General features: G+C 43.3%; 3 protein-coding genes across 4 annotated transcripts; all 3 read left to right on the top strand.

The window, feature by feature from the left end:
- Window positions 1-211: 211 nt before the first annotated feature.
- Window positions 212-8,654, top strand: LOC129822032 (heterogeneous nuclear ribonucleoprotein L-like). Of its 2 annotated transcripts, XM_055879880.1 has the most exons (14): window positions 213-332; window positions 1,622-1,740; window positions 2,106-2,343; window positions 2,438-2,523; window positions 2,862-2,958; window positions 3,064-3,136; window positions 5,927-5,962; window positions 6,360-6,431; window positions 6,713-6,984; window positions 7,080-7,201; window positions 7,348-7,549; window positions 7,890-7,947; window positions 8,037-8,144; window positions 8,253-8,654. In XM_055879880.1, the coding sequence occupies exons 1-14, from the start codon at window positions 258-260 to the stop codon at window positions 8,309-8,311; spliced, it is 1,617 nt and encodes a 538-aa protein (XP_055735855.1). In that variant the 5' UTR covers window positions 213-257; the 3' UTR covers window positions 8,312-8,654. The 2 variants fall into 2 exon arrangements, with proteins under 2 accessions (XP_055735856.1, XP_055735855.1); XM_055879881.1 differs by lacking the exon at window positions 5,927-5,962 and having other exon boundaries at window positions 212-332.
- A 173-nt stretch (window positions 8,655-8,827) lies between these two features.
- ech1 (enoyl CoA hydratase 1, peroxisomal) lies at window positions 8,828-14,804 on the top strand. Its single transcript, XM_055879883.1, has 10 exons — window positions 8,828-9,117; window positions 9,628-9,796; window positions 10,482-10,570; window positions 10,727-10,851; window positions 10,962-11,010; window positions 11,160-11,224; window positions 12,790-12,860; window positions 13,014-13,085; window positions 13,591-13,741; window positions 13,991-14,804. The coding sequence occupies exons 1-10, from the start codon at window positions 9,084-9,086 to the stop codon at window positions 14,093-14,095; spliced, it is 930 nt and encodes a 309-aa protein (XP_055735858.1). The 5' UTR covers window positions 8,828-9,083; the 3' UTR covers window positions 14,096-14,804.
- A 209-nt stretch (window positions 14,805-15,013) lies between these two features.
- LOC129822034 (thymus-specific serine protease) lies at window positions 15,014-26,165 on the top strand. Its single transcript, XM_055879882.1, has 12 exons — window positions 15,014-15,210; window positions 16,112-16,287; window positions 17,169-17,268; window positions 17,489-17,618; window positions 17,944-18,067; window positions 18,196-18,273; window positions 18,434-18,481; window positions 18,605-18,889; window positions 22,021-22,162; window positions 23,858-24,037; window positions 24,617-24,771; window positions 25,076-26,165. The coding sequence occupies exons 1-12, from the start codon at window positions 15,150-15,152 to the stop codon at window positions 25,133-25,135; spliced, it is 1,539 nt and encodes a 512-aa protein (XP_055735857.1). The 5' UTR covers window positions 15,014-15,149; the 3' UTR covers window positions 25,136-26,165.
- Window positions 26,166-27,833: the final 1,668 nt, after the last annotated feature.

The raw sequence follows: 27,833 nt of genomic DNA, 5'->3' as shown, positions 1-27,833 counted from the left end.
CTTGTTTACATTTTTATTTTTACAGATATGTGCTCAATACAGTAGTAGTGGGTTGATCTCTGACTAGGAGATATTCAGAAAGGCTTGTTTTGTGCATTTTAACTGGTCGTCAGTTGATGATCACATTATTGACGTGCCTTTTAGGCCAATTGGAAACCGTAGCGGACTCTTCAAGGCGGGCCCATATGTGTGACTTTTCAGGACTTTCCCGTCCATTTCACACCGTCACCGCTACCAACCTTTTTAACTGGGACAACATGGCTATGGCAGGCCGTTATTACGAAGGCGGCAGGGCAACGAAAAGACTAAAAACCAACGACGGAATGGCAACGGTAAATAATTAATGCTGATTTCATCAGCGTTAACAATAAAATTACTTTAAACGCATGCATTTAAATGTAATCTTTAGTTGTAAATAACAATTTCAGACTCATGACGCGGCGTTACAAAAATTGAGTGCACCCAGTAACGTTAGCTAGCTTGTGCTAGCTTGGTCTCCCGTGTTCCACGATGTTAAACAAAACCACAAGTATTTTTTATTGTAGAATAACTTTAGGTTTATTTTATGTTTAACTTAAATTTACAGTAAACATATCGCTATATAGATTATTAACTAACTGGCTAGCTAGTTCAGTTTTTTCCAACCATTGTCTAGCTAACGTTAACTAGCTAACGTTAGCCTTTTTTTTCTTCTTTTTAAATGAATGGGAGTGTGCAATCCAGGCCACGCCATATTTTATGGTAGCTAGCTAGTGGTAGCGTAACGTTATTGCTTTGTTCTAGCCTAGTGGTTTCGTTTTGCCAGGCTCAAGCCAACGAACACGAGTTGGCGTTAACTTCGTCTCGGGCCTAACACCCGTGCCAATATATCCAACAAACACCGGCTTCTCGGGCAAAATCACTTAAATAAACCTAACTAGATTCATTGACTTAGCCGATAACTAACGTTATCTAGCGGGCGAATTAATTTTCTACTTCTCGAATATGCATAACCTTCTGAGACCACGTTCTCGTAATATTACGGATAACAAAATAAATTTACTCATGAATATTCCCAGAATGTTTTGTTGACTAGTTACCCCTATTTCATGACATGTTGGTAGGTAGTTAATATTTCCAGCCAGACTCAACTCCATGGTGTAGGAACTTTGATTAACTCCAGCAATGGAGTTTAGTAGAGAGCAGGCTACGTCGATTCGCCAAGGTCAATACTTCAAACCATTTAAATTGAAACGCGTACCTATGTTTGGCCTCTGCGGTTGCATGCCTTTGTTTGCCGAAATCCATATTTTTTTTTAAATAAAACATCAAATACAACCACCGGTTTTCGTTGCGATTCAATTGGCACATGCTCAAACATTCGGTGGTTGTATTTGATTAACGTTTATTGGGAGTGGACACAAGGCAATCGTTTCATAATTGACATTTTTCGAAGTATTGACCATGGACGAATTGATGTCTGCTGAATTACACAAAGCTTGGTGTCTCCTCAACTCCATTGGTGGAGGTAAAATAAGTTTATGAACATGTAGTTGAGTTTATTCAGCTTGCCTCCTGCTATGAGCTGACCAGGAAATATGAGTTTATTGCTTGAATTTAGTTTACCCATTATTTTTTGCAGGAAGGCTATGATGACCCACATAAGACCCTTCCCTCTCCAGTTGTGCATGTGAGGGGCTTGGTGGATGGCATTACAGAAGCTGACCTTGTGGAGGCCTTGCAGGAGTTTGGAGCTATTAGGTGATGAATATGCACATTAATTGACCATCTGCTTTGAAAATCTCATGACAACTGAGAAATGGCTCAAGCAGAAGCAGACTGGTACCCTGACTACTTTGCTTACAATGCACACATTTCATGGTCCAATTTTGCTCCACGCAAACACAATCCAACCATTTTATAGTTGGGTACTGTTAAACCAGTAATGGCTATCTTTACCTCTGCAGAGCTTCTGTTCTAACACTTCTATAAAACAATTGATTCAACTCGTGTTCCAGATGAGTAACTATAATCCAAGCTGAAACAAAAGCCTGCTCACCCAGTAGCAAAGCAAGTAAATAAACTTTGTTATGCATCCTTTATTAATATAACTTTTTTGTTTACAGCTATGTGGTTGTTATGCCCAAGAAGCGTCAGGCCTTGGTTGAGTATGAGGATTTGAATGGGTCTTGCACTGCTGTGACGTATGCGAATGACAACCAGATATACATTTCCGGGCACCCAGCCTTTGTCAACTACTCCACCAGCCAGAAGATCTCCCGGCCAGGCGACCCGGACGATTCTAGAAGTGTCAACAATGTTCTACTTCTCACCATCATGAACCCAATCTACCCCGTTACCACGGTAAAGTGCTGGCCACCTTTACCCAACCTGTTGAGTCTGTTGTGCTGTGTACTTCAGTATTATTTCTGATCATTTGAATTACTTATGTCTACAGGATGTGCTCTACACTGTCTGCAATAACTGCGGCCCTGTCCAGAGGATTGTTATCTTTCGGAAGAATGGTGTTCAGGCCATGGTGGAATATCCTTTGCTGCAAAATACATTTTTCAAAATGACGTATTTTGTGAATCAGTTGCATGCCCGCAGGTAAGCCTTAGTGAAACTAAGACTTCTGGAATTTTTAAGTTGACATACTGTCTACTTATCAAATCAGGAAACCAGCAGTCTGAAACATGTCATGTTTGTAGCACATGCTGTATGTGATGAGTGATTAACCAGATTTATTTTTACTAGCACAAAGAGACTTGTAAACAAGGGCTTGTGCAATAAGCTCCGGAATTACTGGAACGTGTTATGGTGTCTGTGCGATGTACTGTTCTCAGAACTAGTCTGCATGACCTTTCCTTGACTCTCAACACGTTTGATTCAGTGCAGAGTGCACAGAGGGCGAAGGCCTCCCTCAATGGGGCAGACATCTACTCTGGTTGCTGCACACTCAAGATCGAATATGCCAAGGTAGAGGAACATGCACATTCATAGCCCCGAACAGCTTCTAGTGTTCCATGATATGGACTTGAAAAAATGCTTTGCTTTGGAATTAATTTGTATATTCTCCCACAGCCAACTCGTCTCAATGTGTTCAAGAATGACCAGGACACTTGGGACTACACCAACCCCAACCTGAGTGGTCAAGGTAACGCACATAGCCATCTGTGGTCCTTGCTGACACTACCAGCACCCTTACTGCCACTTTGGGGGAGGGAAGGGGTGTTGGATGGTAGACCTTCAGGGGTAATGCCACTGAGCACAGGAAATGCTCCTTTAACCAGATCAATGTTTACAGGGCTGGGTTGGTATCTTTCTCGCCAGCTGTTATATTGGTTTAGCAAATTACAGTTAACTTTTGCATGGGGCTCCATTTCAGTGGCATTATGACTGAAGTGCTGATGTGGTCTTCTGGTGACGCACCGTCCGTCACACAGCCAGACACGCTAGGTATGCAAGGAGCAGCTGAATGGCCAGCTATTCTTCACTAGAGACTACAGTTATTGCTCAAGGCTTTTAGTTGCACACCTAATATAAAACAGGATGCCGCCCTTGCTTGGAACACCCCAGAGTAAACTCCTTAACCTCAACCCAGTGCTATCAGATCTAAAGATATGTGGTCACTAAGGGTACCAAATCAAGGTCCTGCAGCTTTTCTAGTTTGGCGACGACTGACTCGTAGTAAAACTACCTGACAGTCATTTGTTACTCATTAAATGTGAGATAAGGAAGTGTTCTAGGATGTTGCTCATAAATCTCGCCACTGATCCATTAAACTCTTACTTTCTTGTCTGAATACCTGCTTGATGGCGTCTCAGCAAAGTCTGCTAGACGGTGATGTTATGCCTGTGTAAAAACATATATTGAGTGCTCTATTGTTTTTGCAATGGCAACCTATCTGATGCACTGCCCATGGATACATCAAGTTGTAAGACTAGACAGTCTGAGCAAAAATACCTTTCTGTTTACCCACTTGAGTCTCTTGTGAAGCTTGCTCTACCAACAGCCAATTGCTCCTTTCATTCCCAGTGCACTCGTCAATGTATAGATCTGTACATCTATACAGGCTACTTTAAGCATTGAACATAAACAGCCACTAGCTTCTCGTCGGAACACGTTGGAGCAACACATTTCCATATATGCATCGGAGACACATTGTTGCCGTCATCAACACTACTCCCAACACTACTCCTGCCGTCAACACTACTCTCAACACCACCTCAACCTCCACCGCTCCTACTTCAATAAGGACACATCCACTTTCTGTACCAAACAGAAGGAACACTTAGGACATTGGGGATGGATAGACTGCAAGACCTTGGCAGCAGACATGCTTTGATAAACTGACATTTCCCCCCTTCCCCAATCCATCTCCTTCGTGCCGCAACATAGCTCCAAAGTCACGAAGACATCCCCTATACCTTTTCTATGGCATGACACATTTTCCATGGGGAGTTTTGGTTGCTGGTACATTGGCACTAAGCTGTGCTTTCCACACCCTCCCAATTTTGAGACCACAGCAAGACATGCCTGACACATTGAAACATGCCATCACCCAGACCTCACCTGCAAGTCATCACCTTACTGTTGACACGGAAGCTTTTTGACTGATACACATCCACAGAAGACCCACCTTATAAAGACAACATCCAGAGACCCGTAGTGACGAGCATGCTCACACAAACACAAAACAGATGAACCATACTGATACAAACCAGTTGCTCAAGACTACACAGCCCTGTCCTGTTCTCTGTACCTGCCTGCCTTTGGTGGTGCAGGTGGTTTTGCTCTCTTGTGCCCTGCTCCTGATGTTTAACACATCAAACACTACTCAAAACCCTCCGCTCCTGTTGCTGCACTGACTCCATAGATGATTCAAACCGTCACTGTCAGGCTGTAGCCAGTCACATGGGAAGGAATACAACAGACAACTGATGAAGACACTACAAACATGAACAAGCATATGCACATTCAGACAGGCCATATTTTTCTCCTCATACATGCATACCTCATGGAGTCGGGTGTTCTGTTTTGCCTCTTCCCCCCCCTTCCTTTCCTCCCTATACTGTTTTTGCAACATGCATCCCTGTTTAGTTTCTCCATCTTTTTCTGAATGCAGCTCTCTTGTGGAAATTTGACTTTTTTAGTTCCTGTGTAACACCTTCCATGTGACGCAGGTCTGGCAATTTGCGCCTAATGAGGACCCAGGTCTGATATGTTCCAAATGGCTGCTTTGCGGCCTGCCATTGGCAAGGAGTGTGTTCGATAAGGCACTTGGAGAGTGGACCACCAACCACAATGGAAATTGCCACAAAAAAAGGTGGAAATGTTCTTCCAAAGGGGAGTAAAAGATGAAAAGGATTTAAATGAAAACGGAGAGAAGTAATGGACCCACTGCCAAATAACAGCAAATGTCTCCAGCCTCAATCTTTATCCTTCAATATATCCATGCTGTAAGTAAACTGATCCCCAGTTTGTTACACAACACACATTCCCATTTCTTACACTTGGGATGTCTTGAAAAATATATTGTGATATTGTCCTTTTTTTCTGTTTTTTTCTGTATTTATATGGCATTCCACTCCCTCTGTTCTCAGTGCCACCATATTTCAAAGGTGGCCTTGTAGTGCATTCCCTGTGGGCATTTTGTCCTCCGTTGAAGACTTGTCTGAATAAAGCTGGTGTTTGGGTGGCTCTCCACTAGGAGGCTATATGTATTCTTTTCATTTTTCGAGACTTGTAGACAGATTTGAAATGTGCCGCTTTCTTATTTGTATAACCTAGTTACAATATGAAGATAGTTTACATTGTAGAATGTTGGAACAGTCAAATTTGTCTAATGCGCCAGTGTTTTTCTTAATTTCTCAACTATCCATGTGTAGGTGAGTGTGTTTAATCTGGCCTGAATTTAATGTGTATGAGATGTGTACCTGTACAGATGCAGAAGCTGATGGCAATGGGAGCAATGCTGGAGGTGTGTTTGCAAACTTACGTTGGCTTCATTCTCACCCACCTCATTCTCCCTTCTACCATATGCTAACAGATTTAAAATGGAGGATGTAGCTAGCTTTCAGGATTCTTAGCGTTTGTTTACACTGAATTCAAGATAAAAAAATGTCACCTTTGGCATCTGAATACCATGACTGAACCAGTAGATATACAGTACTATAGATAAAAAATTGGTCTTGTTGGTGTTATTAATATTCAGTAGTTATTACGCTTAGTGTGCTTTCTCTAGATGTGAGCTATCCTTAATTCTAATTGAACATCCGCTACTGCGCTGCATTGTCATGTCCCCTGTCGTTTCTTGCCAATTTATCGCTCTTCTCTCTTCCCCTTTTTTTCTGCCTCCTGCCTTTATCACCTCTCAGAAGATGGGAGTGCCAACCCCAACAAGCGTGTGAGGGCGCCGGCTCTGCTGGGAGACCACCCTCCAGAGTACGGTAAGGCTCTTAGGCCCAGGGGGGACACACGTGCTGGTCCTTGTAGTGCTCGCCTCACACTAAATTCCCCTTCGAGGTGCAGATGGTGGGTTAAAAATGGGTACCCCACAGTGGCAGCGAAGTGGTGCGGTATAGTCAATTTTCTTAGCTCACCTGGTAATGGAATGTGCCACCCTTTTATCAAAACCAGATGTTTTTACACATGGTGAGGTTAACCACTTATCCTTTGTTCCCATCAAGCTATGTTCCCTGTATGATATTGTGGTCCCTTGTGTTTCTAGCTGGTGGTTACCATGGATACGACGAGAGCGGCTATGGCCCCCCACCACCCCCACATTACAGCGAGGGCCGTCGCATGGGTCCTCCCATGAGGGGACGAGGAGGGGCACACAGCTACGGTGGGGGACCTGGCTACGGCCCTCCCCCTCCACCCCCTGGCGAGTACAGTGCCCACGCAGACTCCCCTGTAGTCATGGTCTACGGTTTGGAGCCTGCCAAGATGAACGCCGACAAAGTGTTTAATGTTTTCTGTCTCTATGGCAATGTGGAGCGGGTAAGTGTGGAGGGAAAGAGGGCAAGCCATTGCAGTAATTTCAATAAGATGCTGCTGGTATTGAGTTGCCCCATGCATCTGATCCCCTACCTCAGGTGAAGTTTATGAAGAGTAAGCCAGGAGCAGCCATGGTGGAGATGGGAGACTGTTACGCTGTGGACCGAGCCATCACTCACCTCAACAACAACTTCCTTTTTGGACAGAAGCTCAGCGTCTGGTGAGATGTTTATCTGAAACGCCTGTTCATTCAGTGCCTTGTCATTTAAAGTTGGTGCTTAATCTTATTTGCTGCCTCTTGCCATAATAAGTGACTGTTCTGTGAGGCTTGTACAAGTTCAGTCTAATGCTCTTCTCCCTTTACAGTGTGTCTAAGCAGCAGGCCATCATGCCCGGTCAGTCTTATGAGCTGGAGGATGGCAGCACCAGCTTCAAGGACTTCCACGGCTCCCGCAACAACCGCTTCACCTCCCCAGAGCAGGCTGCCAAGAACCGCATTCAGCACCCCAGCAATGTCCTGCACTTCTTCAACGCCCAGCCAGACTCATCCGTCGAGATTTTCACTCAGGTGAGTCCCAAAGCACATCGGGGAACCACTTAATGTATGTGTAACGGATGTGAAATGGTTAGCTAGTTAGCGGGTACGCGCTAGTAGCATTTCAATCAGTTACGTCACTTGCTCTGAGACTTTAAGTAGGGTTGCCCCTTGCTCTGCAGGGGCCGCGGCTTTTGTGGAGCGATGGGTAACGACGCTTCGTGGGTGACAGTTGTTGATGTGTGCAGAGGGTCCCTGGTTCGCGCCTGTGTCGGGGCGAGGGGACGACGTAAAGTTAGACTGTTACATATGGAGCAGTGAAATAAAGACCAATATGCCTACAAAAGTAATCAATTGATTGTTTTCTTTTCAGATCTGTGAAGATGTTGGTGTCAAAGCCCCTGCAAATATCAAACTTTTCACAGGAAAGAGTAAGTGTACACTTGAGCTTCATTTTGAAACTACGTACCCTTTTGTATGTATGACAGTGGTGCTAAACTGAGTTGGGCTGTCTTATTAGGTGCAGGTCCAGGTGAGCGCAGCTCTTCAGGGCTGTTGGAGTGGGAGTCCATCAACGACGCCATGGAGGCCTTGTCCATGATAAACCACTACCAGATGAAGAACGCAAGTAAGTGTTTGAGATCGAAGCCTATGTATTAAAAAGATCACTGTTTTATTCAAATGGTGTGGTAATGGCTGTTTTTAGGTTTCTAATCCTTTCTATCTTTCTCTTCAGCTGGCCCGTACCCATACACCCTCAAGCTGTGCTTTTCTACCGCTCAGCATGCAACCTAAATGGCCTCCAGGATCATGGATAATGTTCCAGAAACTGTCATCCCTACAGTCTTCACCCCTATTTTGACCTTGTGTGTTTTAGGCCATTAGTGAGTTTGTCCGCAGTCATGTCATATCGATTTGTCCTAATTCTTTGATATTGAGCTCATAAAAGCAAGGTGTGTGAGAACTGGTAAATCACAGATAATTTGAATTGTTTTTATGCCTGATGGATGAACAAGGAAAGGCTTTTGTATTGTTTCACCTTTTATTACTCTCCCCTTTTTTTTTATTGCTGCTTACCATTTGTCTATTTAGAGGAAGGAGAGTTTCTTTAGTTGTAAGAAATAAAACTCAATTTCAAGTAGTGCGTCTTTTGTTACAGCCCTCAATAAATAAACCTCTTTATGCCAGATAACTTGGTTATTCAGTGAAATGATACTACAAACACAACTATAGTAATAATTATAATTGAATAATGTATTTGTTCCGTTCATAAGAGCTAGAAAAGCGACCTTATCTTTCCTCTTTGAATGCCGCATTTTGACTAGATGCTGTAGCTCAGAAATTGTACAAAGCCAGCTAGTTTAGTGGAACTACTCTTGAGATTGTGTTTACAGCATGCGCTCTTTGCTCACAGTAATAGTAAATACCCTTATCTGCTTTCTATACCTTTTGTGCTTGTAGCGTTGAAAAACACCACAATTTTACTTGACTGCCAGCTGTTTGCGGCAAGTAGACCGACTGCGCCTTTCATTTGTTTCTTGCTCGAGTTTGTTTTAGTCGAAGGGCTATGACATTCATTATCAGATCAGCTCTCATGAAAAGTAAGTACATTGTGGGTTTTAGAATGCAGTGCTTTGTCAGCTCTTAACTGTAGCTAACGTTAGCTAAATGTGTATTTTGTAGGTCGCATCCGTTCAACTAACTTTAGCTACTTAGCAAGCTACAGTACTAGCAAACTTAGGTTAGGAAGTAGCAAACGTAATTGGTTAACGCCATAGAATAATTCGAGACTCGGACCAGAGCTTATAGCTAGCGGGGTAACTTATTTTTTACATATGTCAACACTTAGCTAGCTGGCTAAGTAACGTTAGCTAGCTAGTAGTTACCATCAGCTAACGTAAACCGTGTTTGGTTAGCATCTTGGCTAACTAGGTGAAAGGTGACTATGTAACTATTCTGTATAGGAGGGGATAGCAAGGTGGTTTAGTAGGTCGTAGGTCTAAACCGTGCATCTGACTATTAGCGGAAATGTGTTGCGCTCATTCAAAATGAATTTGGCTTTGTTGTTATTCAATCACCCCTCTCCCTCTCATTTCGGTGCTGATCATCAGACAGGAGTTTATGGCTTCCAGGTCTCGGTGCTGTAAGGGCCATATCCTCTCCGGGGGGCCCCACTCCTCCTTTTACCACCCTGTCTGTCAGTCAACCTGCCACTGCTGTCACTCACATAGAGCTGCACCGGCCAGAGAAACGCAATGCCATGAACAAAGCCTTCTGGAGGTAACACCTGGCCCAAACCAGTGGTGGAAAAAATAACCCAATTATCATACTTGAGTTAAAGTACCTTAATAGAAAATTACTCAAGTAAAAGTCACCTAGTAAAATGTTGGTTTCAAATATTTAAATATTAAAAGTATAAATCATTGCCAACCAGACGGAACCATTTTCTTGTTTTTTATTTGTTTATGGATAGCCAGGGGTTCACTCCAACACTCAGACATAATTTACAAACTAAGAATGTGTGTTTAGTGAGTCCACCAGATCAGAGGCAGTAGGGATGACCATGGTGTTCTGTTGAGAAGTGTATTAATTGGACCATTTTCCTGTACTGCTAAGCATTCAAAATGTAACGAGTACTTTTGGGTGTCAAGGAAAATGTATGGAGTAAAAACATTTCCTTAAGGAATGTAGTGAAATAAAAGTAGTCAAACATATAAATAGTAAAGTACAGATACCCCAAAAAACGACTTAAGTTGTACATTAAAGTATTTTTACTTAAGTACTTTACACCACTGGCCCAAACACCACTACTTGAACACAGCTGAAACTTTCCCGCCTTTCTAATTGTACTTTTGTGTAACTCAGCACTACAGCACTGTGTTCCCTTATGAATTCATGTGCATCCTATATTTCTTTGAAAAAATATATTAACCCTGTCTTCCACCATACATACATCCTCTTTCAGAGAAATGGTGGAGTGCTTTACACAGATAGCTGAGGACCCGGATTGCCGGGTGGTTGTCGTCTCCGGTGCAGGAGAAGTCTTCACAGCTGGTAAGAGAATTATGTTTCCACAAAAGCTTACAATTGTCTCAGGTTGAACTGAGTGCTGCTTATCAATAGGCTGTGCCAACAATATACCAAACATAGCAATATACCAGTAATAAGACCGGTATACTGTAACCTCTGTCGCATTTTGACTGTGTGTAGGCATTGACTTGATGGACATGGCCAGTGAAGTCTTGCAGCCTGAAGGGGATGACATGGCCAGGACTTCCTGGAACATGCGACGCATCATCGCCAAGTACCAGGAAACCTTCAGCGTCATTGAAAGGGTGTGTATATGAACTTGTGAAATACTTACTCCTGCACAATATGTTAGGAGTTGATAGTGAACAAGTAGGAAAATGCATTCTCTTTCCCACCACCACCTTTCTACTTGTAGTGTCCAAAGCCAGTGGTTGTGGCAGTGCAGGGAGCTTGTGTTGGAGGAGGTGAGTTTTCATGGTATATTACTGATTTGCTTGTCACCGTGAAGCCTTGCAAAGCTTTCATATATTATTTACAAAATGTGACTGTTTCTTCTCCCGTGAAGGTGTTCTGTAATGGCTTGACATGTAATAACATGTACGTGTCCTGTTAGGAGTGGATCTGATCACAGCCTGTGATATCCGTCTCTGCACTCAAGATGCCTGGTTTCAGGTGAAGGTAAGTGGGCTTATATACATCTCCTCAGCCCCAATGACCGTCTCCATGAGGACCAAGGTCCAGGGGACATCTAAAGGTCTTTGCAGGCTTTACGTCAGATTCAGCCTTTTTACGATTATCACTTCACACTGCGATCAACCTGGCCAGATTGTACAATTTGCTTCAGTTCTGTCATCACATTCTGCGATTGGTTTGCGAGGCTCCGTCAGCCGACGTAGGATACATCAACTGCAGCGGTGTATTTCATCTGCACATGTGCCAGCAGCGCAAGCCTCACTATGCTTTTGCCCCGAGTTAAGTGAGTTTTGAAAAACTAAAAGCATTCATCTTAGAAATAGCTTTCACATACAAACTTCATATGTCAAACTCACAATCAAATAAGCTTCCCAAAAATAACATGGCCGCTGTGGTAAAGCACTTATTTTGATTGGCCATTTTGAGCATTTATCAAAATCCAATCAGGTAGCAAGATATCAGATGTCATGTAAACAAGGTTATTATGGAAATCACTCTTCTTGCACTGCATGAACATTTTTAAATCAAACTATTACATTAATCTGACTATTCACTATTGTAGTATTGTGTGCATACTCAGTGCCGGCCGTATTCCTATGGGTCAGTCACCAGGATCGGCTCGTAACATCAGCCACACTACACGATAAAGGCCCAAAAATTTGGACACTGCCAGAACTTTGTCGAAGACTACGACCGCACGTAGTGGTACTGAATCAGCAGACCTAGACCCTGTTACACTGAACGAGCCAAGACTTAGTGGTACTGAATCAGCAGACCTAGACCCTGTCACACTGAACGAGCCAAGATGTAGTGGTACTGAATCAGCAGACGTAGACCCTGTCACACTGAACGAGCCAAGACTTAGTGGTACTGAATCGGCAGACCTAGACCCTGTTACGCTCAACGAGCCAAGACGTAGTGGTACTGAATCTGCAAACCTAGACCCTGTCACACTGAACGAGCCAAGACGTAGTGGTACTGAATCAGCAGACCTAGACCCTGTTACACTGAACGAGCCAAGGCGTAGTGGTACTGAATCAGCAGACCTAGACCCTGTTACACTGAACGAGCCAAGACGTAGTGGTACTGAATCAGCAGACCTAGACCCTGTTACACTGAACGAGCCAAGGCATAGTGGTACTGAATCAGCAGACCTAGACCCTGTTACACTGAACCAGCCAAGACGTAGTGGTACTGAATCAGCAGACCTAGACCCTGTTACACTGAACGAGCCAAGACGTAGTGGTACTGAATCAGCAGACCTAGACCCTGTTACACTGAACGAGCCAAGACGTCCAACGATCATTTATGACCTAAGAATTTGCTCACAACGTGGACATTTTGTCTGGGGCGGCAAAATCGTGGCATAAGACAGCTAAAATCGTGCAGTCTACAAAGGCCGTAACTGGTATCTGTTTTCATTCATGTGTTTTCTGTAGCAACCACCAGGGGGACTCTCATAGTGAAGAAAAGGAAGAATGATAAGAAAATGTACTAGTTAATCCTGCTTTGTATCTCTGAGTGATGTGAAAGGTCTGCCTTTCTTACAGGAAGTAGATATTGGCCTAGCAGCTGACGTTGGAACTCTACAGCGCCTACCTAAAGTCATTGGGAGCCGGAGGTAAGAGCAAGCATTTGAAATGCGTTCATTACACCATAATGCTGCGTGGTAGTCCCTCAGCTTGCATTCATAAACCAAGGAACACTGAGTGCTTCCCTGTATTGTTCTGAAGAGAGATCCCTTATCATATGTATCATCTTCTTTCCTCTCCAGCCTGGTGAATGAGTTGGCTCTGACAGCGAGGAAGATGTACGCCGATGAGGCCAAAGAAAGTGGATTAGTCAGGTATGAAAACAACGTGTGCGTGTATTTGTTGTGTATGTGTGTTGGTTTTGGGTACTCATACACTCTTTCCCTGTGGAGCTGTGTATTTGTTGTGTATGTGTGTTGGTTTTGGGTACTCATACACTCTTTTCCTGTGTAGCCGTGTATTTGTTGTGTATGTGTGTTGGTTTTGGGTACTCATACACTCTTTCCCTGTGGAGCTGTGTATTTGTTGTGTATGTGTGTTGGTTTTGGGTACTCATACACTCTTTTCCTGTGGAGCTGTGTATTTGTTGTGTATGTGTGTTGGTTTTGGGTACTCATACACTCTTTTCCTGTGTAGCCGTGTATTTGTTGTGTATGTGTGTTGGTTTTGGGTACTCATACACTCTTTCCCTGTGGAGCTGTGTATTTGTTGTGTATGTGTGTTGGTTTTGGGTACTCATACACTCTTTTCCTGTGTAGCCGTGTATTTGTTGTGTATGTGTGTTGGTTTTGGGTACTCATACACTCTTTTCCTGTGTAGCCGTGTATTTCCGGACAAGGAGGCGATGTTGGCTGGAGCTCTTGAGATGGCAGGGGAGATAGCAGGCCGCAGCCCTGTGGCTGTCCAGGGAACCAAGGTCAACCTGATCTACTCCAGAGACCACAGTGTGGCAGAGGGCCTGAACTACATGGTGAGGCTTAGTACTACAAGGATGCTCACAACATCACACACGTCACGGTGGCAACAACATAGGCTATCAAGAACACAACCCAGTATAGATAACGATGTCTCGTAAACAAATTTACTGTTCTGATAAGGTGGGTGGGATTTTTAAAAAGTAGATGTCATTGGAAGTCAAAAATCTGAAATGTATTTTTTTAATTTTTTTTATGAATTACACAATGAGGCTGAGTTCAGTCTGTCTCTCTCCTGTCTTAAGGCAACGTGGAACATGAGCATGCTGCAGACGGAGGATGTCATGAAGTCAGCTGCAGCCTCCATGGAGAAGAAGAGTCCTAAAACAATAACTTTCTCCAAGCTCTGAAGCTGAGGAGCAGAAAGAGGCTGAAGTGCAGCTTTTCTTAGCCGAGGAGGAATGGATAGAGGGGCGGTGTAGAAAGTTAAATTAAAGGGATTATCTACTTACCCTGAGTCAGATGAACTAGTGGATACAATTTGTATGTCTCTACGTCCAGTATTAAGGAAGTTCGAGGTAGTTTTGGGCGCTAGCGATAGCTTACATTAACATTTGTGCTGGAAGTCTTTGCTGTACCTGAACACTTCCAGTGTTTGCACTCTAGCATGCTAGCTGTACCCGAAGACTTCCAGTCTTTGCACTAAGCTAGTTAATGTTGGCTCGCAAAACTACCTCGTAACTTTCATACTGGACGCAGAGACATGCAAATAGTATCCACGAGTTCATCCGTCTCTGGGTAGGTTGATAAAATGCCAAAATGACCAACTATCCATTTAAGCTAATATGAAAAGTACTTATTTCACCTCCTGCAGATGCATATGTTTGTGTGTTGGTGCCTTGCTGTCAGTCAGAATCACCCAAAGCAGAGCTGTCTGTAAACTGTAAAGAGTTAGTGGCCTCTCTCTTGCTAGCTCCACATGCAGGATTCAGGTTGGGTACTCTACCAACCAGCATCACACTTTTGTAAATCTATAAAAATGATTGCATCATAAAAACGTGTATTTTAATTGTTTATAAAAGATGAACTGAGCCTAAGGGCTCTGTTTCAACATGTTAAGTGTTTGTGCTGAGTTTTAGGCTTTGTGCATACAATTCAATACCTAAATGTGAAGTGTATGCATCTTTCACCAAGCCAATGCCCATAGTGTCGTTCTAGTTTGGACCACTGCCACCGTTGGAGGAGATATGCCTATTGCCCAGACTCACTTGCTGCGTCTTGATTACGCTCAACTGGCGGCTTGTTTACTATAAATACCTGCAGTGGGCATCAGGGGAGCCCGGGTGGACTAAAAACGTTGGTCACGCCTTAAAAGTAGGCGTTCTCCTCGCATTGAAACGGCAAGGTTGTCTGACCATAGTGTAGACCTATATCAGTAAAGAGGTCGTAGTTGGAGGCCTGAAGATGCTTCTGTCTCCCATCCGTTGTATCATCCTTCTTCTCCTTGTGAACTTCGTCTATTCTGGTACGTTAACGATCCATAATGAACTGATCATTTAAAAAAATACGCATGGTAAAAAAGTGGTAAACAAGTTGCGTTCAAAAACAGTTTTTCGCAAAGTTAATTTAATGTGTTAGAGGTTTCATGATGCTTGTAATGAAACAAAAGTAGATCATTTTAATATTGTCCTATACATCAGTTGGGGTCTCTAAGCTCCGATATGAGGTTTTATACCTAGCATGAAAGTACATCCATGTATCTGTGTGGGCTGATATAATATACACTTTGATTGTATATAAGTTTAATTATTGAGGTGAATCCATAAAATAGTGGTGTTCAGAGAAATTGGCTAATCTAGAAGCTATATTTAGATAGTTATGTGAAATTGGCTGCTTAAAAATTGAGCACCTTCTATAGCAATAAAAGTTTATTCTGTTCCTAACTAATACATGGTTTATTAACACTAAGTTTGTATTGAATTATAATACAACCCATGAAAAATAAAATAAACATGGGCTTGGCTGTCGGGTATGAATTAGACCGATAAGGTTGTGGCAGAGGGTTATCAATAACTTATCAGCAAAAGCCATATGCTGAGACCATCAGGAATAAATACAAAATTGTATCCAATCCAAAAAAAAATATGTGACACGTTTAGATAGCCCTTTTTGTAGAACGAAATGTGAGAGATAATTGTCGAAATTGTTAAGGAGTTGCATATGCGCACATTCAGATGTTCAAGTCTAAGGAGGCTCTCGTGGTTTGACCATCAAATACGTGCGTAATTTACGTCCATATGTGACTTTACGCGCAACTACAAACAATTGAGCTTCTCGTATTATCTCTATAATTGCCCATCCTGTATTCCTGTCGTTCTTGCTGTGCACAGTGCATTGGATTTCATATCACATTTGACATTTCATAGGACGAGTTCTGAGGAAGATCAAGGAGCACGTGCGTAAAATCCAGTATGAGAAAGCGAAGAAGAATGTGCTGATGAGCGCAGTCAACGGGCATAAACCCATGAGCCAAGTGAGAGACGGGAAAATTCACCAACCCCTGAACCACTTCGACAGTCAAAACGATGAAACATTTCCTCAGGTGACCCACCACCGATACGTGCACCTACAGTGAGGTCCAAATGTATTTTTGGTTGTTTTGGCTCTGTAATCCAGCACTTTGTATTTTAAATGATACAATGACCATGAGTTCAACGTGCAGACTGTCAGCTTTAATGTGAGGGTATTTTCATCCATATAGCGTGACAGCACTTTTTGTACGTCGTTCCCCATTTTAGGGAACCAAAAGTATTAGGACAAATTCACTTATATGTGTATTGGAGTATTCAAACGTTTAGTATTTGGTGCCATATTCCTAGCGCGCAATGACGTCAGCTTGTGACTACAAACTTGTTGGATGCGTTTGCAGTTTGATTTGGTTTGGTTTCAGAGAATGTTGTGCCAAATAGAAATTAATGGATAAATAATGTATTGTGTCATTTTGGAGTCACTTTTATTGTAAATGTTTAGAAATGAATGTTTCCATGATTATGATTATGAATGTACCATGATTATGGATAATCCTGAATGAATCGTGAGTAACAACAAAACAAACTGAAAATGCATCCAACAAGTTTGTAGAGTCACAAGCTTGATGTAGTCATTGTATGCTAGGAATATGGGACCAAATACTAAACTTTTGACTACTTTAATACACATGTAAGTGAATTTGTCCAAATACTTTTGGTTCCCTAAAATGGGGGAACTATGTACAAAATGTGTTGTAATTACACTCAAATGCATATACCACTGACGGTGCACTTTAACCTCAGTCATTGTATCATTCCAAAGTGCTGGAGTACAGAACCAAAATAACAACATGGGTCGCCGTCCAAACACTTTTGGACCTCACTGTGTACAGGTTATTTGCAGCCCCCCCCCCCCCTTGTTCTCTTGCATCCTCTCACCCCCTCTCTCTCTCAGAGGTTTTTCGTGAATGAAGCCTATTGGGAGCGTCCTCATGGCCCAGTGTTCCTGTTCATCGGAGGGGAGGGCCCCATCTCTGAGTTCAATGTGCTGGCAGGTACACACAAAGCTCCCCCGTCACGCTCTTAAGTAATGCGAAAAGAAAATGGAAATGCATTGACACGATAAGTTAGGCTTACATAGGTGTTATGAATTTGATACTTGTATTTAGTTACATGTCAATGCCTGTTCTTTGTTTTTTGTGTCGTTGATACCTCAACCAACTCTTAACCTCCCCCTATTTTTCCTCTCCGCTCCTGCTTTGTGTGTATCTGTAGGCCACCATGTGGACATGGCTGAGGAGCACGGGGCCCTGCTTGTGGCCCTGGAGCATCGTTTCTATGGCGAGAGCATCAACGAAGATGGCCTGGAGACTGAGAACCTGGGAGACCTGTCCAGCCAGCAGGCGTGAGTACTGGTGGGAAGAGGGAGTCAATGTGTTGACGTTGAATCAATGTGGAAAACTGATTAGATTTGCGAAACGTCATCAACGTGTGGGTATTTTTAATTAACCCAACTTTGAACCTAAATCCAACGGCAAGGTGCCATTTTTGGTTGATTTCAAGTTGAATTCACATTAGTTGACAACTCAACCAAATGTAAATCAAAACTAGACGTTGAACTGATGTCTGTGCCCAGTGTGTTGCTACTTGATGTCGGCAGAGAGCTTTTGAGTGGGCTTGAATTGGGCAGACATTGAATTGCATTTTCTCTGCCATCTCTTGGATTCAAGTCTTGCCGACGTCGCAGAATTCCATCAATACATCAGCGATCGCTTTGACCTCTCTGACAAGAATACCTGGATCAGCTTTGGAGGTTCCTATGCTGGGGCCTTGTCTGCCTGGCTCAGGGGAAAGGTACAGTAGAGATAAAACAACACTGTCTATATTTATACTTATGACTGGACAGCAGTGTTACTGTATGCTGGTCTACTCTATTCCATGGTAATAATACTAAATAATGTTCTCTGTTCCTGCTCTTCCAGTTCCCTCACCTGGTCTACGGTGTTGTGGCCTCCTCTGCTCCTGTCAAAGCCAAACTGGACTTCTCCACCTTCAACAAAGTAAAGATCTCATCATTAGTAGTAATTGTAGTAGTAGTGGTGGTAGTTGCAGTAGTAGTAGACAAACTAGTAACTGTGGCACTATTTAATAGCATGGTAGATGTGATGTTCAGCTGTACAGACCACGGTGAAAACATACCCTGGTGTTGCTCTCTTCCAGGTGGTGGGTCTGAGCCTTGCGGTCGAGGACGTTGGAGGTTCAGATAAGGTATGACAACATTTACAGTAGATGTGGGTGCTTGACATCATGTGTTGGAGTGTCTGACTGTATGAGTCTCCTACTGTGGGATTTGACTCTCTCTGTCACTGTCTCTCTCTCTCTCTCCTCCAGTGTGTGGGGGACATCTGGGAGGCCTTTGCTGCCGTGGAGGCCGCCCTGTTTGCAGGGAATGCCACTGAGGTGGGGAAGGACTTTGGGTGCTGTGAGATCCCTGAGGATCTGGAGGACCAGATCGAGCTCATGCAGAGCCTGGCCGACATCGTCATGGGAACCGTGGAGTACAACGAGGAGGGGGGAATCCTGACTATTGAGGAGATATGTAAAATAATGACCAATGAGACAGAGAGCTACGATTCGGAGACTGAGGCATACGACCGGCTGATCAAGCTGGTGCAGGTATGAGGTGTATTGTGTGTGTGTGTGTACACACACCACACACCACACACACACACACACACACACACACACACACACACACACACACACACACACACACACACACACACACACACACACACACAAAAAAATCATGGATTAACCAGCAGAGGGCTGTATTGATCTACAGTTGTGCATCGCCTTGGCTGGTCTATTCAAATTATATTTGTCACATGCGCTGAATACAACAGGTGTAGTACACCTTCCCGTGAAATGCTTACTTACAGGCCCCTCACCAACAATGCAGTTAAAGAAATAGAGTTAAGAAAATATTTACTAAATAAAGTAAAAAAGTAAACACAATATAATTACATAACATAAACTAAGCTATATACAAGGGGTACCGGTACTGAGTCAGTTTGCGTGTGGGTATCTGTCTCATAGCTTGGGGGTAGAAGCTGTTAAGGAGCCTTTTGGACCTAGACTTGGCGATCCGGTACCGCTTGCCGTGCGGTAGCAGAGAGAACAGTCTATGACTTGGGTGACTGGAGTCTTTTACAATTTTTTGGGCCTTCCTCTGACACCGCCTAGTGTACAGGTCCTCGATGGCAGGAAGCTTTGCCCTAGTGATGTATTGGCCATACGCACTACCCTCTGTAGCGCCCTACGGTCGGATGCCGAGCAGTTGCCATACGAGGCAGGGGTGCTCTCGATGGTGCAGCTGTAGAACCTTTTGAGGATCTGGGACCCATGCCAAGTCTTTTCAGTCTCCTGAGGGGGAAAAGGCATTGTTGTGCCCTCTTCACGACATTCTTGGTGTGTTTGCACCATGATAGTTTGTTGTTGATATGGACACCAAGGAACTTGAAACTCTCGACCTGCTCCACTACAGCCCCGTCGATGTTGATGGGGGCCTGTTCGGCCTTCCTTTTCCTGTAGTCCACGATCATCTCCTTTGTCTTGCTCACATTAAGGTAGTGGTTGTTGTCCTAGAGGCGAAAGAAACGCACACCTATTTAGGCGAGGTGTTGGCTAGCGGAGTTGAACACTTGAAAAATTTAAAGGAGAGCCGCACACTCTAGGAGCTCAGATGCAGTAATTTAATAACCTACGTTTCGACAGACAAGCTGTCTTCATCAGGGTATGATGACAAACACTGCGGGTCACTAGTTTATATAGTGTCAAAGGACACACACAGGTGTCTGTAAGCATGGCCGGGTGTTTCCTGATATCATTGGTTAATCTTCAGATATCAAAATAACAAACCAAAAACATGGATAGCATATGATCATAGATACAATTTGGCTGCATAGGCCTACAAACATTTACAATAGCATAATCACAAGAATGGCTTCAGATCAAAGTCTACGTTGAGAACGAAGGGAGCAAGCGTCTTTAAATTAAAGATCCAGACAGCCTCTCGTTTTAACAATAAATTGTCGAGGTCACCCCCTCTCCAAGGGAGGGTGACAAGTTCGATGCCGATATAACGTAGGGACGAAATCGAGTGGTTCGCTTCCAAAAAGTGGGCTGTAACTGGGTAAGTCAAGTTTTTGCACCTAATGGTGCTACGATGCTCCGAGATTCATACTTTTAATTTGCGCTTTATTTTACCCACATCATTTTTTAACACAAGGACAAGTTATAAGATAAATAACTGCCTTAGTGGAACACGTGATAACACCTTTAATTGGGATCTGTTTCCCTGTTTGGGGGTGTTTGAAGGATCTACATTTATAAGTGCCATTGCATTGAGCACAGCCATTACACTTGTACTTTCCGTCCAGTAGGGGCGCAAATAGACGTTGTGCAGGGATATCATCGGGTGGTAAATCAGAGTTTACCAGTTCATCTGAGATTTCTGACCCACTAGAACACGATCAAGGGAGGGTCTGAAAACACATTACCGAGACTATCATCGGATCTTAGAATGTGCCAATGTTTGTGAACGATTCCCATCATTTGTTCAGAGCACTTTGAATAGCAGGTAGTTAGAACGCAAGAATGCTTCTTTTTGCGAGACTGTCCTTGAAAACGATCATGTCTCGGTTTGTTTTGAATTTTCTCAATGGTAATATTAATCTAACCATTTTTGTACCCCCTCTCTTTGAATTTTCTTTGCGTCTCAGCCATATTTTCTCCTTCTCTCTTTCTTTCTCTCGGAGGACCTGGGCCCTAGGACCATGCGTCGGGACTGCCGCCCGTGGTGACTCCTTGCTGTCCCCAGTCCGCCTGGCCTTGCTGCTATTCCAGTTTCAGCTGTTCTGCCTGCGGTTATGGAACCGCCACCTGTCCCAGACCTGTTGTTTTTCAACTCTTAATGATCAGCTATGAAAAGCCAACTGAAAATTATTCATGATTATTATTTGACCATGCTTGTCACTTATGAACATTTTTGAACATCTTGGCATAGTTCTGTTATAATCTCCACCCGGCACAGCCAGAAGAGGACTGGCCACCCCTCATAGCCTGGTTCCTCTCTAGGTTTCTTCCTAGGTTTTGGCCTTTCTAGGGAGTTTTTCCTAGCCACCGTGCTTCTACACCTGCATTCTAGCTGTTTGGGGTTTTAGGCTGGGTTTCTGTACAGCACTTCGAGATATTATCTGATGTACGAAGGGCTATACAAAATAAAATTGATTGATTGATTGATATTTCTGTCGAAACCTGATTTGTTTTTTGCAAATGGTTGTTGTCCTGGGACCACACTGCCAGGTCCCTGACCTCCTCCCTATAGGCTGTCTCATCATTGTCGTGATCAGGCCTACCACTGTTGTGTCGTCAGCAACCTTAATGATGGTGTTGGAGTCATGTTTGGCCATGCAGTCGTGGGTGAACAAGGAGTACAGGAGGGGACTAAGCACGCACCCCTGAGGGCCCCCGGTGTTGTGGATCAGCGTGGCTGATGTGTTGTTACCTACCCTTACCACCTGGGGACGGCCCATCAGAAAGTCCAGGATCCAGTTGCAGAGGGAGGTGTTTAGTCCCAGGGTCCTTAGCTTAGTGATGAGCTTCGTGGGACTATGGTGTTGAACGCTGTAGTCAATGAACAGCATTCTCACATAGGTGTTCCTTTTGTCCAGGTGGGAAATGGCAGTGTGGAGCGTGATTGTAGAACAGTCAGGGAACACTGTTACTGTGTGTGTTTGTTTTAGATCTACCGGGCCACAGGCGAGGAGCCCTGTCTGGATGCGTCCCACAAGCAGACCATCAAGGACCTGAGTGACACCAATCTGGACTCAGCCTACAATGGAGAGAGACAGTGGTACTACCAGACCTGCACCGAGTTTGGCTTCTGTGAGTACCGCTCCACCACACAACACTGTCACTCCTAGAGGAGATACATTGGGGTACGAAATGATTCACACCCTTGATAAAGATGAGCAATAATGACTGTAAAAAAATATATCATTCAAATACTGAGCTACATTATATTGTATGCAAAAAAATTGGGAAATTATATTATTTTATACTAAAACAATTTTATACTAGAACAACAAAGAGATTTTGTTTAAGAAGTAATACATTTTTTTTTCTATAACAGGTAGGACATTATTATAAACATTATTTACACCCCTAAAGATTCCTGTAAAAAAAGTAGTCATAAGTGTAGTATTTGGTTGCATATTCCTAGCACGCAATGACTACATCAAGCTTGTGACTCTAAAAACATGTTGGATGCATTTGCAGTTAGTTTTGGTTGTATTTCAGATTATTTTGTGCCCAATAGAAATGAATGGTTAATAATGTATTGTGTCGGGCCTCCCGGGTGGCGCAGTGGTCTAGACTCTGCGCCACCAGAGTCTCTGGGTTCGCCCCCAGGCTCTGTCGCAGCCGGCCGCGACCGGGAGGTCCGTGGGGCGACGCACAATTGGGCTAGCGTCGTCCGGGTTAAGGAGGGTTTGGCCGGTAGGGATTTCCTTGTCTCATCGCGCTCCAGCGACTCCTGTGGCGGGCTGGGCGCAGTGCGCGCCAACCAAGGGGGCCAGGTGCACGGTGTTTCCTCCGACACATTGGTGCGGCTGGCTTCCGGGTTGGAGGCGCGCTGTGTTAAAGAAGCAGTGCGGCTTGGTTGGGTTGTGCTTCGGAGGACGCATGACTTTCGACCTTCGTCTCTCCCGAGCCCGTACGGGAGTTGTAGCGATGAGACAAGATAGTAATTACTAGCGATTGGATACCACGAAAATTGGGGAGAAAAGGGGATAATTTTTTTTTTTTAAATAATAAAAATAAAATAATGTATTGTGTCATTTTGGAGCCACTTTATTGTAAATAAGAATGTTTTGAAACACTTCTACAGTAATCTGGATGCTACCATGGTTACGGATAATCCTGAATGAATCCTGAATCCAGAATTAATCTGTAATCATGTTAGCATCCAGATTACTGTAGAAGTTTAGGAATATGGGACCAAATACTAACCTTTTGACTATTTAATTTATAAGAATCTTTAGGGGTGTGAATATTTTTGACCACTACCTTTGAGAAAAAAATGACTTTTTAAACATCTTTCCCTGATCAATAGCATTAGTATAATCATATATAATTTCCCATTTTTTGAGCATACAATGTAGCTCAGTATTTGAATAATTGATTTTATACAGTCATTATTGCTCATCCTTATCAAGGGTGTCAATAATTTCGGGCTCCACTGTACATTTACCAAACTTACGTCCCCACGTAGAAGCAAGGTATTTGTTTCAATCAGTGAGTTGAGTGCTCACAGCACTGGAGGGTAAAAAAACAAAAAACAGTCCAGATTCCAGAGTTAATTTCCCCCTAAGCAGCACATTTATAAGCCAAATGCATTAACACTAGCTGTGCAAAGCTCCCACTCTTTGGTACAGTATCACTCATTATAGGATCTGTATTATTGTATGCCCATAGCCACTCAGCTGTATCTTACATTACAGAAATAGAACTACACATCATAATTCAATAGAAATTCATTGTATTTCTATGGCTTACCTCATCATTGTTTTGTTGTAACAGTCCAGACGTGTGAGGACGCCAGCTGTCCCTTCTCCCGCATGTTGACCCTGCAGGCTCAGACTGACCTGTGTCCTGAGGTGTTCAACATCCCCCAGCACAGTCTGCCCGGACACATCGCCTTCACCAATAAGTACTATGGAGGAGACCACCCCGACACTGACAGGGTGCTCTATGTCAATGGTGAGCAGAGACTTCACAGATAGATACAGTAGATAGGCGATGCCTAACCAGCTGCACAACTGAATGCATTCAGCCGAAATGTGTCTTCTGCGTTTAACCCAACCCCTCTGAATCAGAGAGGTGCTGGGGGGGGGGGTGGGGGGTGGGTGGGGGGTTGCCGCCTTCATTGACGTTATCGGCGCCCGGGGATCAGTTGTTGTTTGAAGGCAGAATGGCTTGGGGATCCGAACCAAGCGACCTTTCGGTTACTGGCCCAACCACCGGATAGATGGATAGATGGAGGTTTAAACCATTACCTCTCAGTACATCATAGTGTAATTTATACCCACTGGCAGTGAATCAATGTGCTGTGTCTATGTGAGTGATTGTGTGACAGCAGAGGTGGTTGGTGGGAGGAGGGCGGGCTCAAAGTAATGGCTGGAATGGAATCAATGGAATGGTATCAAACATATGGAAACCACATGATTGACCAGCCATTACAATGAGCCCATCCTCCTATAACTCCTCCCACCAACCTCCTCTGTGTGACAGTGAGTATATGACCTGTCCCTCTGGTCTGTGACCTGTGACCTCTGTCAGGTGACATTGACCCCTGGCGTGAGCTCAGCGTTCTGGAAGAGGACTTGGACAAGGAGGACAAAGACATGGCCATCCTCATCAAGGGCACCTCCCACTGTGCCGACATGAACCCCGGCGGCGCTGCAGACCGCCCCGCCCTGAAGCAGGCCCGCAAAGTACGGCACACGGCAGGCTAGACAACACTAAGTTGATGTAACTGAGAGAGACTCTGACTGTGAGCTTTGGTGGCACATGAAGAGTAATGTGTGCTTCAGAACTGTATGTCTCGATTGAACACTTTGGGCCGGTTTCCCAGAAACAAAAAAGCATGGTCAATGGTCAATAGCTTGTTAGTCCAAGACTAAACTAAATCTGTGTCCAGGAAACTGCCCCATTGTCTATCTCTTATGTCATTAGTGAATATTATTTTTAAACTTCTCTTCCCCTCATCCTGATCTGTCTTTTCTCTCTGGTTGTCAGGCCATTGAGAGGAAAGTTGCCAAGTGGCTGAAGGAAGCTGCCTGGAAGCTTGGGGGCTGATGGACCCAACGACAGGTCACCTGATCATCTGACCGTCCTGACCATCACTCAGCCAATCAAGCTTTGGGCAGTGATTCGCATGCTGCTGTGGACTGAGCCCCTCTCTTCATGTTTCTCCCCATGGGTCAGGTCCTCTAAGGTGGTGTTCTTCTGTTTTTTTTTCTAACATTCTTCTAGTGTTTTTCCTATGGTTTTTCCTCACGTTTTTCCTGGTGTTTTCCTCACGTTTTTCCTGGTGTTTTCCTCACGTTTTTCTAGCGTTCTTCTAGTTTTTACGTTTGTGGTTTTCTAACATTTGTTTTTTCTAACGTTTGTTTTTTCTAACGTTTTAGTGTTTTTCCTAACGTTTTCTAACGTTTTAGTGTTTTTCCTAACGTTTTTCTAACGTTTTAGTGTTTTTCCTAACGTTTTTCTAACGTTTGTGTTTTTCCTAACGTTTTTCTAACGTTTTAGTGTTTTTCCTAACGTTTTTCTAACGTTTTAGTGTTTTTCTAACGTTTTTCTAGTGGTTTTCCTAACGTTTATCTAACGTTTTTCTAGTGTTTTTCCTAACGTTTATCTAACGTTTTTCTAGTGATTTTTCTAGTGTTTTTCTCCTGTTTTTCTAGTGCTTTTCTCCTGTTTTTCTAGTGTTTTTCTCCTGTTTTTCTCCTGTTTTTCTAGCGTGCTTGAATTTACTCCAGTATATAAGTTAGAGATTTATATTTTAATAGACAGTTTTAGTCATTTTGGGAAACACTTATAATGCTGTACACAGTATTTAAGTTTCCTAACTACGTACTAGTAGCGTATAGCTAACCAGAGAGTCTCAGTATAAGACGACTTTAACATTATGGAGTGTTCTAAGGTTTACAGAATGTTCACACATGCATTTTCCTTTGTCTGGATTCAGTGAAGTTATCTCAGATAATACATTATCTGAATGTGTTTGATAAATCTTTGTAGCTTGTGTGGATCTTTTATAGGAGGAGTTCATTTTGATTTAATCCTGCGAGTTGGAAAAGTATCATCAATAAAAGTTTGCTGATAATCTGGTGTCTGTTTTCTGTGGATTGTGGGATATTGTTGTTGACTGAAATTCATTTTAAGAAATATTTTACCCCCAAACTATTTTTTGTATTTTGTTCATTAGCCCACTGTTACTACAATCCCAGAAGAATGTGCATGTCAGCAGTCGAGTTTCAGTACAGAGCAAAAACTGTGATGTTGCAAATTATATTCAAATGATTAAATACTCAAAGATAGTTCTTGACTAAAATATCACATTTTTTTAACTGTTTAAATCTTTAATCTCAGCAGGGGGCGCTAATGCTATGCCCAGTCAATGGCACAGTTCCAGTTTATAAAACTCTGAAGACTATTGTGTGTTTGTTTACATGCATGTTTGTGTGGTCTTCATGAATATATTAACATAAACAATATATGTGCCAGCATATTGAGGTATTTAGCACAATGTGTGCCTTTGTGTATGTTTAATTATCTTTGCACTTTGAGTGGGTGGGTGTCTGATCTGTTTGTGTGTGGATCCTGTCATCCATGCACGCAAAATAGTGTGTGTGTATGTATGTGTTATTTTTGTGTGCATTGTTGAGTTGGTGCAGATACTGTGTGTGTGTGTGTGTTACGAGAGAGGTGAGCAAGAGCCAGTTGTCCCAAGGCCATCTGTTACCCTGTGGGGTGGTGATGGTCCTGCTGCTCAGGCCTGCCCCTCGCTGATTGATGATCTCCACTCCCCCGGATTCGACCAGGTCACGACCTCCCACTACTGACCACCCCACAGAGAGAGCTCAATCACACACACGCACTCATGCACACAACTCCTGTTAGTGATAATACACTACAGTTTATTTTACTAGGACACACACACATAATAACACATACACTCTCAGATACACTCTCGGTACTGTACTTCCATGCACACATATTCACATTCAAACACACACAGACCGTCTTGAGCAGTTACACAGCAGTCCATTTCCCACAGTACCCAACCGCATGGAGCCCCTCAATGTTTACATACACATACAGTGTGGCTTAGGTTCACTCGCACCCCAACATGTTCCTTCTTGCTTGTCTCTCACTGGTGGATGTTTGAATTATACCCAGGTTGTGGGGTATGATAAGACCTTTACTACTTCCCGTTCTGGGACTGAGTACACACGAGGACTAGCCAGGTGGCTCAGTATGCTTTTCTCCATGTCGTGCATATATTCCTGTTTGAATGAAAAGCAAACATATTCTCCAACATGGAGAGAGAGAGAGTGACCACATTAGAGACACATATTTCCCACAGATCACACAAAGAATTTGAAAACAAATCAAACATTGATGAACTCCCATATCTGTTGGGTGAAATACCGCAGTGTGCAATCACAGCAGCAGGATGTGGCCCGTTGCCATGACAAAAGGGCAACCAGAGGAGCACAAAAAATGTAAATACTACCCATATTTATATCTTTATTTTTCCTTTCATACTTCATCTACTTGCACAATGTTACAACACTGTACATAGCGAATAATATATTTTAAATGTCTATTCTTTAAAACTTTTGTGAGTGTAATGTTTACTAATGTTCCTCTTGTTTACTTACCTTTTGTTTATTGTCTCATCCATTTGCTTTGGCAATGTAAACATACGTTTCCCATGTCAATAAAGCCTATTGAATTGAATTGAGAGACCAACCTTCTGAGATTCTCG

The sequence above is a fragment of the Salvelinus fontinalis genome, chromosome 24 (genome assembly GCF_029448725.1).
Source record: "Salvelinus fontinalis isolate EN_2023a chromosome 24, ASM2944872v1, whole genome shotgun sequence".
In the NCBI taxonomy this organism is placed as follows: Eukaryota; Metazoa; Chordata; class Actinopteri; order Salmoniformes; family Salmonidae; genus Salvelinus; species Salvelinus fontinalis.
Note: the sequence above shows the minus strand (reverse complement) of the source record. Positions and strands in the feature narration are given on the sequence as shown.

Excerpts from the sequence above, each read along its gene's own strand:
- ech1 (XM_055879883.1), top strand. The coding sequence starts at position 9,084 with ATGACATTCATTATCAGATCAGCTCTCATGAAAA. Across the intron at positions 10,852-10,961 it reads CCTTCAGCGTCATTGAAAGG|TGTCCAAAGCCAGTGGTTGT; the intron begins GTGTGTATATGA and ends TTCTACTTGTAG. Across the intron at positions 11,011-11,159 it reads GGGAGCTTGTGTTGGAGGAG|GAGTGGATCTGATCACAGCC; the intron begins GTGAGTTTTCAT and ends GTGTCCTGTTAG.
- LOC129822032 (XM_055879880.1), top strand. The coding sequence starts at position 258 with ATGGCTATGGCAGGCCGTTATTACGAAGGCGGCAGGGCAACGAAAAGA. Across the intron at positions 2,344-2,437 it reads CAATCTACCCCGTTACCACG|GATGTGCTCTACACTGTCTG; the intron begins GTAAAGTGCTGG and ends TTATGTCTACAG. Across the intron at positions 8,145-8,252 it reads CTACCAGATGAAGAACGCAA|CTGGCCCGTACCCATACACC; the intron begins GTAAGTGTTTGA and ends CTTTCTCTTCAG.
- LOC129822034 (XM_055879882.1), top strand. The coding sequence starts at position 15,150 with ATGCTTCTGTCTCCCATCCGTTGTATCATCCTTCTTCTCCTTGTGAAC. Across the intron at positions 17,619-17,943 it reads GACCTGTCCAGCCAGCAGGC|TCTTGCCGACGTCGCAGAAT; the intron begins GTGAGTACTGGT and ends CTTGGATTCAAG. Across the intron at positions 24,772-25,075 it reads CCCTGAAGCAGGCCCGCAAA|GCCATTGAGAGGAAAGTTGC; the intron begins GTACGGCACACG and ends TCTGGTTGTCAG.